At 43.2% G+C, this 12,382-nt stretch overlaps 1 protein-coding gene across 1 annotated transcript in view; it reads left to right on the top strand.

Moving 5' to 3' along the window:
• Positions 1 to 279: 279 nt before the first annotated feature.
• The window catches only part of LOC147106033 (sortilin-like), a 101,365-nt gene continuing 89,262 nt past the window's right edge, over positions 280 to 12,382 (top strand). Inside the window, exon 1 of the mRNA XM_086009742.1 lies at positions 280 to 841. Coding sequence (XP_085865868.1) covers positions 590 to 841 — 252 coding nt within the window. The 5' untranslated portion in view covers positions 280 to 589. The remainder of the gene's footprint in view (positions 842 to 12,382) is intronic.

Genomic DNA, 12,382 nt, shown 5'->3' with positions numbered 1-12,382 from the left:
CAGTTTTTAAACAAGCACAGAGCCAGGGAAAAAAGTGGGGTGGGAAGGAAAAAATATAGGTCTGTGAGAGGGTGGAGGACAGGAGTGATTAAATGACAAAAGGGTTAATATGACAGGCAAAAAAACACACACAGGGTTAAGACTGGAGTTGGAATTTCCCTTTTTTTTTAACCTGTATAATGACGGGGCGGGGCAGTTGGATGCATAATTGTGCATTTTTGCATTGTGGAGGGAGGAGAGCAGGGTCCCCTGGCCCTCTCGGTTGTGAAATGGCCGAGGGGAAGTGGGGGAGAAGAGGCGCGGTACAAAGTCAACCCCAGAGTCGAGTTCGAATTTCAGGAGCAACTTTCTTCGACATCACTTGTCTGTTGCACAGGTGACAGGTGCACAACAGGAAGCCTTTATCACATCATCTCATAGCAACACCCCATCAGCTTAGCAACCGGACACACGGTGCTGGCGGGGATCCAGCTCCACAGCATCACACGACCAACCCACACCGCCCTTGGCTTCTCTTTATTTCCTTGTTTGTAGTTGTTTTTTTTCCCCTCCTCTCTCTCTCCCTTTCACTTTTTTTTAAATAGAAGGAATGGCTGCGAAACTCACAGGTTTCCTCATCCTCGCTCTCTTTGGCTCCACGGTGTCCAGCGACCACAAAAGGGACTTCTCCGAGTTGCCGGCCCACAGGTTAGAGGTTTTTCAGCAGCTGGCAACTTTCAGCGGCGTTTCCAGGTACAGGAGAGATGCCCCCCGTAGTCGCAGTGCCCAGCAGGCAGACTTGTCACCCTCCTGTGGCGGTGGCTCCTCCGACCAAGCCAACTTAAAGAATAACACCCACACGGTGAGTCTGGCATATATCTTCGGTTCGAAAATAAATAAACAGAAGCCTTTAAGGTGGCCTGGTTTTTTGATTCCTGTCAGGGTTTCTCCTCCGTCTCGGTGCTGAGGGAAAACTTATGTGAAGCTGCTCATTTTGAATAATGGCGAAATCTCTCAATGTTTTGATTCCAATCCTGTAACTTTAAAAAGTGGCCATCAAGAATGCTTTGAAAGCAGAGATTACAACCAGAAAGCAGTGTCATCAGATTTGAGGTAGAACTCTCAGATTCAAGTTTCACTCATTTTGGAGTGAGTCTCACCCAATTTTGGCTTAAATACGTGACCTATTTTGATGTATCGCAGCTTTAAAAGGAAATGAACACAGCTGTGTGTGTGTATAAAAATGGTTCTGTGATGTGTCTCAATCTTGCTCAAGAATCTCACTCCTAATAAAAACAGAAATTTGTTGGCAATACTCAGCGGGTCAGGCAGCATCCGTGGAGAGAGAAACAGAGTTAACGTTTCAGGTCGATGACCTTTCGGCAGAACTCATTCCTAATAGTTCCCTGAATCTGTGAGCACTAAGTCAAAGCAAATTTCAACTTAAATGGACTGTCCGGTCTTAAACAATGTCCATGCGCCCGTGTACGTGCATGTAAATAATGTTGAAGAGGCAGTCATTAAATGGAGGTGCCCTGAGAATAAAGAGTGGGCCTTTTTTATTATTGACGGACGGAGGTGACCAGCCAGAGCCCGTAAGGCAGGATATCAGCTAAGATACCATGGTTGACAAAACAATATAAAGCAATGGATAAGCAGTTATATTTAAAATGGTTAAGATAGATAGATTTTTGTTAGGTAAGGGATATGGGACCATGGCGGATAAATGGACTTGAGATACAGATCAGCCATTGAATGGTGGAACAGTCTCGAGGAGCTGAATGGCCTACTTCTGTTCATTTGTTCTTGGATGATTATGAATGTAAATTCATTTTAGGGATGTATTTACCCATTGTAAGGCATATAACTTAGGGTATTCTTGTTTTAACCTGATTTTCCTTCCTTTGTACTACAGTCTGGTACTTTGTTTGCTTGTGCTTTTTTCTGAACCTGTTTGAAGGTGAAAGAGATGTAGGCTAGAGTACTTTTGAATGAATATTGGATTGTGACAGGGTTGGTAGTGTTACCCCAGTTGTTTTGCACACTGGACTATAGCAGCCTTCACAACCTCAGAACACCCCAAAGTGCTTTACAGCCAATGAAGTACTTTTTGAAGTGTAGTCACTGCTGTAGCCAAATTGCACACAGCAAGATCCCACAAACATCAATTAGATAAATGGACAGATAATCTGCTTTAGTGATGTTGATTGAGGGATAAATATTGGCCAGGACACCAGGGAGAACTCCCCTGGTCATCTTTGAATAGTGACACGGGATCTTTTACAGTGCAGCACTCTCTCAGTACTTCACTGGAGTGTCAGCCTAGATTATGTGCTCAAGTCCATGGAGCGAGGCTCAAACCTGCAACCTTCTGTCAGCGGAGAGAGTGCAACCACTGGGCCACCGCTGACACTGTAAGGTTGTTTATTGTGTACATACTGCTGTCTTGTCAAATGTATGCTGGGTTAAATATTAAACCAGTTTGGGAGTATGAAATTCCTGTCTTCACTAATTAATTTAATTTAATTTAAGCAGAAAATGGTCAGCGTAAGTACAAAACAAAAATCTTCCTCAACCCTGCAGAGTGTTTTGGTTGTGTGTTATGTATCATGTCACACATAGGCTCCTGCGCATTACAAGACAGTAACAAATCAAGAGGCTTGTGTCAGAGAAGGCACTTTTACACATGCTCCTTCTGTAGTCTAGATCATGGAAGAGAGACCACTGCATCTTGGGTTAACGTTGCAGTAGCCTGCATTCTCCTATCGGGATCAGAGAGTTGATTTAGCAATGCAAACATGGGGAGGTGGTACTTGAGTCCCCCTGGCTTGCAATCCATGCTGAAGAATCAAATGTATATGAGCCTAAATAGAGTTGAATTGAATTCATCAATGCTATCCAAGCCCATTAACATGTTAGATGTTTGAATGAAATGCTGGTCTATGTCATTATAGACAAATCTGACGGAGGTGGCTCTCCTGGTGCCATTTTCTTTTGTTATATTAAATAAACTAATCAAACTCGGAGGATAAAACCCCTGGTCCAGATGGATTGCATCCACACATTTTAAAAGAATCTCAAGAAGAGATAGCAGAGGCATTACTACACATATTTAATAATTCGTTAGAAAAAGGTGTAGTGCCAGAGGACCAGCGGACAGCTAACATAATAATACCTATATTTAAGAAGGGGGATAGAACATGTCCAGGGAATTATAGACCCGTCAGCTTAACATCAATGGTAGGACAAATAATGAAATCCCTACTAAAGGAGAAAATAGAAGAACATCTAGAAACCAAAAACATAGCAATGAATAGTCAGCATAGATTTCAAAAGGGAAATTCCTGCTTGACCAACCTCATTAAATTTTTTGAAGAGGTAACAGCGAGTAGACAATGGTAATGCAGTAGATTTTCAAAAGGCCTTCGATAAGGTACCACATAATAGATTGATGAACAAGGTCAGAGAATGCGGAGTCAGGGGACAAGTAGCAGAATGGATAGCTAGCTGGCTTCAAGACAGAAAGCAGAGAGTAGGGGTAAAAGATAGCTATTCACAGTGGCAGAAGGTGGATAGTGGTGTTCCACAAGGATCAGTGCTGGGACCACTGCTGTTCACAATTTATATTAATGATTTAGACTTTGGAATCAAAAACACAATTTCTAAATTTGTGGATGACACCAAATTGAGGGGGGGGGAATAGTCAATACTGAGGAGGACTGCAACAAATTACAGGAGGACATTAATAAACTTGCAGAATAGGCATATAATTGGCAAATGAAGTTCATCACAGATAAATGTGAGGTATTACATTTTGGTAGGAAGAATAGGGAGGTCACTTATCACTTGGAAGGTGCGAGTCTAGGTGGGGTAGAGGAACAAAGGGATCTCGGAGTACAAAAATACACAACTCACTAAAAGTTGCGACACAGGTTAGCAAGGCCATAAAAAAGCAAAACAAGCACTAGGGTTTATTTCTAGAGGGGTAGAATTGAAAAGTAGGGAAGTTATGCTAAACCTGTATCGAACCTTGGTTAGACCACACTTGGAGTACTGCGTACAGTTGTGGTCGCCATATTATAAAAAGGATATAGAGGCGTTGGAGAAGGTGCAGAGAAGATTTACAAGAATGATAAACATAGAAACATAGAAGATAGGAGCAGGAGTAGGCCATTCGGCCCCTCGAGCCTGCTCTGCCATTCAATAAGATCATAGCTGATCATTCAAATTCAGTACCCTGTCCCTGCCTTCTCTCCATATCCCCTGATCCCTTTAGCCTTAAGAAATATATCTAACTCCTTCTTGAATATATTTAATGAATTTGCCTCTACTGCCTTCTGTGGTAGAGAATTCCACAGGTTCACCACTCTCTGGGTGAAGAAATTCCTCCTCATCTCTGTCCTAAATGGCTTATCCCTTATCCTTAGACTGTGACCCCTGGTTCTGGACTCCCTGGCCATCGGGAACATCCTTCCTGCATCTAGTCTGTCTAGTCCTGTTAGAATTTTATAAGTTTCAATGAGATCCCCTCTCATTCTTCTAAACTCCAGCGAGTATAAGCCCAATTGATCCAATCTCTCCTCGTACGTCATTCCTGCCATCCCAGGTATCAGCCTGGTGAATCTTCGCTGCACTCCCTCCATGGCAAGAACATCCTTCCTCAGATAAGGCGACCAAAACTGCACACAATACTCGGATACCAGAAATGCGAGGGTATACATATCAGGAAAGGATGAACCGGCTGTGTCTCTTTTCTCTTGAAAATAGAAGGCTGAGGGGTGACCTAATAGTGGTCTATAAAATTATGAAATGTTTTGATAGAGTGGATACAGAGAGAATGTTTCCACTTGTGGGGAAGAGCATAACTCGAGGCCATCAATATAAGATAGTCACCAAGAAATCAAATAGGGAATTCAGAAGAAACTTCTTTACCCAAAGAGTAGTGAGAATGTGGAACTCGCTGCCACAGGGAGTGGTTGAAGCGAATAGTATAGATGCATTTAAGGGGAGGCTAGATAAGCATATGAGGGAGAAGGGAATAGAGGGTTATGCTGATAGATTTAGACGAGGAAAGACGGGAGGAGGCTCGTGTGGAGCATAAACGCCGGCATGGACTGGTTGGGCCGAATGGCCTGTTTCTGTGTCGTATAGCCTGTGTAATCTTATGTATCATTAAGTCTTGTTTTTAATGACTGTGAGCAATAGACAGCAGATGCTGCACTTGATCACGTGATTTTAGCTGAACTTTCATTGTAGCGTGTATTTTGAACTGCAGTGATATTGGATTCAGTTTCGCTGCATGTTATGGTGAATCGTACCTCCCAGTGTATCTTTACATGACTGCAGCATGTTTGAAGGGTAACTGTGAAATAAGTCACCAGATCGAAGATCGCAATCCTTTCTGTGCATAACAGCCCTGAACAAATTCCCAGCTCTCTTTAAAATTTCTCTCTGGAATACAATCAAGGGATTTGGCTGATGTCACTGGTTACAAGAACAAAGCTCAGTTGTGCTTCTAAAGTCACCTGAAACCCAGGATTGTGATGCATCTTTTTAATGCATATTCGTTCAAGCCATCTGGTATTTAGAGTACACACAGCTATCCTTTAAATTTTAAAAGATCAGTTTTAAATCCATTATACACTACTGTGGTCAGGGACAGTTTCAGTGACACCGGATATTTGGAGTGCTCACAAGACGGCACTTCTGAAGTAAACATTGCAGGACAGTGATCAAGAGCATGAATGCTGCCTGATTTCTCCCATCCTAACCCAGGGGTCAGTGAGGCTCCTCGCGATATCTTACTGCTGAGATCAACTGGCTCAGCACAGATCAAGGATCAAACTTGGGTCCCTCCTGGAAGGTGTCAGCCTTGGCTCAGTGGTAGCACGTTTGCCCCTCATTCAGAAGGTTCAAGTCTAGAGATTTCAGCCAATAATCCAGGCTGATACTTGTGTGAGTACTGCTCTGTCTGAGGCACAGTCTTTCGAATGAAATGTTAAACTGAGGCCTCATCTGCCTTCTCAGGTGGACATAAAAGATCCCTTGAAACTATTTGAAGAAGAGCAGGTTTCCTGATCAATATTTATCCCTCAACCAACATCACCAAAAACAGATTATCTGGTCATTTATTTCAATGCTCTTTATGTGCAAATTGGCTGCCGCTTTTCCTACAACAGTGACTACACTTCAAAAAGTACTTTTTTGATTGTAAAGCACTTTGGGATGTCCTGAGGTCATGACAGGCGCCATATAAATGCAAGTAATGGTACAATTTTGAAAAGTGTAGATGAGCAGAGACACCTTGGTGTCCGTATACACAAATCGTTAAAGGTAGCAGGGCAAGTTGATAAGGTGGTTAAAAAGCATCTGGGTTACTTGGGTTTATAAATAGAGGAATAGACTATAAAAGCAAAGAGATCAAGCTAGAGCTTTATAAATCACTGGTTAGGCCTCAGCTGGAGTATTGTGGACAATTCTGGGCACCACACTTCAGGAAAGATGTAAAGATTAGAAAGGGTAGAGAGAAGGTTTACCAGGATGTTACCAGGGATGAGGGCCTTCAGTTATGAGATGAGGTTGGAAAAGTTAGGACTGTTCTCCTTGGAACAGAGAAGGTTAAGAGGTGACCTAATAGAGGTTTTCAAGATGGTGAGAGGTTTTGGTAAAGTAGAGAGAGAAAAACTATTCCTCTGGCAAGTGGGTCAATAACCACAGGTCATAGATTTAAAATCATTGGCAAATGACCTAGCGGGGACTGTGGAGAAATTTTTTCACACAGAGAGTTGTCGGGATCTGGAACGTTCTACCTGAAAAGGTGGTGGAAGCTGATTCCATAAATAATTTTAAAAGGGAGTTGGACGGGTACTGGAGGATGAGGAACTTAGAGTTACAGACAAAAAGCGGGGATGTGGGACTGAGCACGCCTGCTCTTTCAAAGATCCTGCACAGGCACGACAGGCCAAATGGCCTCCTTCTGTGCTGTTGAGTTTCTATAATTCTAAGTTTGTCTTTCTTTGTATGGCTCAGCTGCTCACTGGATAAACCGACTGAGCCAAGAGTGGCATGAGAAAGAGAAGGTTTTACCGCATTTTATTACACCTATCTTACATAAATGTTAACGGTTTTACTGAAAAATAATACACTGTCCTTTGTAAGGATTTAGATTACCCTTTGTGTACGTGTATAATGTAAAACAAGTCCCTGCATGTTTGTTATATGGACACCAAAAGCGATCTTTGACGGCTCCATTATACTTGGCTAGCAGCTTATTTTTTGCCCGAGATATGGTTCAAAGCTCTTTGTAACACTCAGTGCATTCACTTTGGAAGATGTTCAGATACTGGATTAATTATTTTAATTACAGAGTGCAGGCCACCTTTAGGTTATTATAAAGACCTACTCAAAATTCCAGTGGATGATCCCAAGGCCTGAGTGTTGTTGTGTTGCTGTCTCCCACTATACTACCTGCCACTACTTTCTTCAAAATTAGCATGTCATAAGAAGTAGGAGCAGGAGTAGGCCATACGGCCCCTCGGGCCTGCTCCGCCATTCAATAGGATCATGGCTGATCCGAATCTAGACTCACGTCCACTTCCCTACCCTCTCCCCGTAACACCTAATTCCCTTATCTGCTAGGAAACTGTCTATCTCCATTTTAAATTTATTTAATGTTGCAGCTTCCACAGCTCTCTGGGGGAGCAAATTCCATAGATTTACTACCCTCTGAGTGAAGAAGTTTCTCCTCATCTCAGTTTTGAAAGGGCAGCCCCTTATTCTTAGATTATGCCCCCTAGTTCTAGTCTCACCCATCAGTGGAAACATCCTCCCCGCATCCACCCGATCAAGCCCCCTCACAATCTTATATGCTTCGATAAGATCGCCTCTCATTCTTCTGAACTCCAATGAGTAGAGTCCCAACCTACTCAACCTTTCCTCATACGTCAACCCCCTCATCTCCGGAATCAACCGAGTGAACCTTCTCTGAACCGCCTCGAGAGCAAGTATATCTTTTCTTAAATATGGAAACCAAAACTGCACGCAGTATTCCAGGTGTGGCCTCACCAATACCCTGTATAACTGCAGCAAGACTTCCCTGTTTTTATACTCCATCCCCCTTGCAATAAAAGCCAAGATTCCATTGGCCTTCCTGATCACCTGCTGCACCTGCATACTAACTTTTTGTGTTTCATGCACCAGGACCCCCAGATCCCTTTGTACTGTAGCACTTTGCAGTTTCTCTCCATTTAGATAATAACTTGCTCTTTGATTTTTTCTGCCAAAGTACATAACCTCACACTTTCCAACATTATATTGCATCTGCCAAATCTCTGCCCACTCACTTAGCCTGTCTATGTCCTTTTGCAGGTTTTTAATGTCCTCCTCACTCACTGCTTTCCCTCCCATCTTTGTATCGTCGGCAAACTTGGATATGTTGCACTCGGTCCCTTCCTCCAAATCGTTAATATAGATTGTAAAGAGTTGGGGTCCCAGCACTGACCCCTGCGGAACACCACTAGTTACTGATTGCCAGCCCGAGAATGAACCATTTATCCCAACTCTTTGTTTTCTGTTAGATAGCCAATCTTCCACCCATGCCAGTATATTACCCCCAATCCCGTGATTTCTTATCTTGATCAGTAATCTTTTGTGTGGAACCTTGTCAAATGCCTTTTGGAAGTCCAAATACACTACATCCACTGGTTCCCCTTTATCCACCCTGTATGTTACGTCCTCAAAGAATTCGAGCAAATTTGTCAAACATGACTTCCCCTTCATAAAACCATGCTGACTCTGTCCTATTAAATTATGTTTATCCAAATGCTCTGTTACTGTTTCCTTAATAATGGACTCCAACATTTTGCCAACCACAGATGTTAGGCTAACTGGTCTATAGTTCCCAGCTTTTTGTCCACTTCCCTTCTTAAATAAGGGTGTTACATGAGCAGTTTTCCAATCTGCCGGGACCTTTCAATTTTAGGAGTGGAGTCAGTTCTGGTGCAGGTAGCTCCCTTGATGGCCAAGTGGGTAAAGGGACTGCCCAGTGTGGTACTGAGTCCTACAGATCTGAAGGTTGCAGGTGTGAGTCCCAGTCTGCGCTGACTTACCTGATCCCAGCTGCTATATCAACTTGCATTTATATAGCACCTTTTTAATGTAGTAAAACATTCCAAGGCACTTCACAGGAGCGTTACCAAACAAAATTTGACACTGAGCCATAAAAGGAGATATTAAGACACATGACCAAAAGCTTGGTCAAAGAGGTAGATTTTAAGGAGTGTCTTAAAGGAGGAAAGAGAGATACAGAGGCAGAGAGGTTTAGTGAGGGAATTCCAGAGCTTAGGACCTTGGTAGTTGAAGGTGCGGCGCCAATGGTGGAGCAATTAATGGTGGATGCTCAAGAGGCTTCTTCTGACCCTGGACTAAGGAGTGTTTAAAATCAGCTAGGGTTCCTGCCTCAGTTTGCTGTTCGGCAACCCCATTTGGATTGTCACGTGTGGATGCTGGATGGTTGTGACTGTGATGTCCTTCACAGTATAAAGCTTGCTGTCACTCACTGTCATGCACGAAGAATGGCAGCTCTCCTGATGGTTCAGCAGCATCTCCCGTAAGTACCTGAGCCCTATGTCTCCAAGGTTCCATCCCTAGTCTCTGCTAAACTTGCTGATCTCAGTTGAGACATTCGGTGGGACATAATAGTTGTCCTCAGCACACTTGGAAGAAGAGAATAGAAAAATCTGTCAGGATTCCCGCTCCTAACCATTACTAAATCACGTTTGTTGGAAATATACCATTGTGGACATGAGATGAAGCTTAGATCTGGCTCGGCTATGATGCCCCGCCTTTGAATAGCCTATCAGCATTCACTGTTGAGGCTTACATGTCAAGAATGGTACCTGGTTGAGCACCTTTAGGTCTGCAGGTGCAAGGAACCTGTAGAGCTGTAACTCAGCAAGGAGTCAGTGCCTTTAGGAGAGGGGTGGGAGGGAATAAAATTGGTGAAAAAAGCTTCATAGACAAGATACTGGAGCCTTGCTGGTACCTGTGGTCTGCAGCCCAGTGTCAGTGTCTCCAAGAGAGATGGGGAGAAAATTGGGCAAAAATAATAACTTGACCATTGAAATTTAGGTTTAGTTTTGTAGACTAAGTCCCAGTCTGGATATTATAGTTTATTAATTGACCTTTACAATTTGGTGAATTTTATCATATTGCCAAAAATGCTTTCAGCCATCAAATAGTAAATCTAGGGTTCACGGGTGAGCATTTCAACAAGTTGGGCCCATTTTATGGCCATAAAACAGGCACAACAATGATGAATTTAGGAGGGCAACAGCCTCTGCCCGATTGGCGTGTGCATTCGAGCCACTGCTAACTTAGTTGGGGCCTTTTTTTTTAGGTGAATGTGGCTCATTTCAATATTTCAGGATCTGTTTGCTAAATTCGGTATGACTTTAGGATTGAAACAGGTGTTCAATGAGCAGTTTGCACCTCAATAAGGTGCAATTACCTTGTATACTTAATCCCATCTCAGTGGTGTCGGGTTATAGTTTGTGATCGCAAATAATGTAGATCACTTTTACATTTATTTTTATCCTAAACATGCAAGAAAGACACAATACTTACATTTCTATAGCCCCTTTCATGACATCCCAAAGCGCTTCTCAGCCAATGAAGTACTTTTTGAAGTGTAGTCACTGTTGTAATATAGGAAATGTGGCAGCCAATTGTGCGCACAGCAAGCTCCCACAAACGGCAATGTGATAATGGCCAGATAATCTGGTTTAGTGGTGTCTGATTGAGGGATAAATGTTGGTCAGGACACCGGGGAGAACTCTCCTGCTGTAATAAAAATAGGAAATGCTGGAAATACTCAGCAGGTCAGGCAGCATCTGCAGAGAGAGAAAGAGAGTTAACGTTTCAGGTCGATGACCCTTCGTCAGAACTGGAAATAATTGAAGATGTAACAGGTTTTTAAGCAAGTGTAGGGGCAGAGAGAGGGGGGAGGGGAGGAAAGAACAAAAGGGAAGGTCTGTGATAGGGTGGAAGGCAGGAGAGATTAAATGACAAAAGGTATGATGGTGCAAGGCAAAAGGAGATGGGAATGGGACAAGTTTTTTTTTTAAATGACTCAAGATTAAGTGTAAATGGCAGTGGCAGAATGATCGAGTCATCTTTTGTTTCTTAACTTGACCCATTACCATCTCCTTTTGCCTTGCACCATTATCCCTTTTGTCTCTTAATCTCTCCTGCCTTCCATCCTATCACAGACCTTCCCTTTTGTTCTTTCCTCCCCTCCCCCCTCTCTCTGCCCCTACACTTGCTTAAAAACCTGTTACATTTCCAACTTTTTCCAGTTCTGATGAAGGGTCATTGACCTGAAACGTTAACTCTGTTTCTCTCTCCACAGATGCTGCCTGGCCTGCTGAGTATTTCCAGCATTTTCTGTTTTTATTTCAGATTTCCAGCATCCGCAGTATTTTGCTTTTGTACTCTCCTGCTGTACTTCAAAATAGTGCCGTGGAGTCCTTTACCTCCGCCTGAGAGGGCAGACGGGGCCTCTGTTTAACGTCTCATCCGAAAGATGGCACATCAAACGGTGCAGCGCTCCCTCAGTACTGCACTGGAGTGTCGGCCTGGATTTTGTACTCGAGTTTCTGGAGTGGGACTTGAACCCACAACCTGCTGACTCTGATGCGAGAGCCCTACCAGCCACGGCTGACACACATGTACAATGAAGAAGGGGATTTATTAAAGCAATCAAGCTTGCCTGCTACCTTGGCTGAGAACAAATTCATATAAATCATTCAAAAAGCAAGATGAAAGCAGATTAACTATTTTCCACACTCATACTCGAGAGGAATAACGGCAAGACCAGATCAAGAACCTTACAATATTGTGCTAGGCAGACTCATCATGACAAGCATTCTAAGATAGTTACTGGACTGCTTCTAAACCGTCCAACACGTATAACGGGAAATCGTGTTAGCACCAATGCACCCCTTGTAAACGGTGCGGACTGTAATACTGGATTTTATAATGTTACAGGAAACTTTCGTTTATCCAGAGGTTAGGGGGAGGCGGTGGCGTAGTGGTTATGTCACTAGACGAGTAAGCCAGAGGCTCAGTCAAATGCTCTGAGGATATGGGTTCAAATCCCACCACGGCAGCTGGTGGAATTTAAATTCAGTTCAATTTAATTCTGGAATTAAATGTTAGTCTTAGTAATGGCGACCATGATACCATTGTCGATTGTTGCAAAAACCCATCTGGTTCACTAATTGTCCTTTTAGGGAAGGAAATCTGCCGTCCTTACCTGGTCTGGCCTACATGTGACTCCAGACCCACAGCAATGTGGTTGACTCTTAATGCCCTCTGAAATGGCCTAGCAAGCCACTCAGTTGTA

The sequence above is a fragment of the Somniosus microcephalus genome, chromosome 16, assembly GCF_052327205.1.
Source record: "Somniosus microcephalus isolate GS21.2 chromosome 16, FLI_Smic_1.0, whole genome shotgun sequence".
NCBI classification, from domain to species: Eukaryota; Metazoa; Chordata; class Chondrichthyes; order Squaliformes; family Somniosidae; genus Somniosus; species Somniosus microcephalus.
The sequence above is the reverse complement of the archived record's forward strand: the minus strand, read 5'-3'. Positions and strand labels throughout refer to the sequence as shown.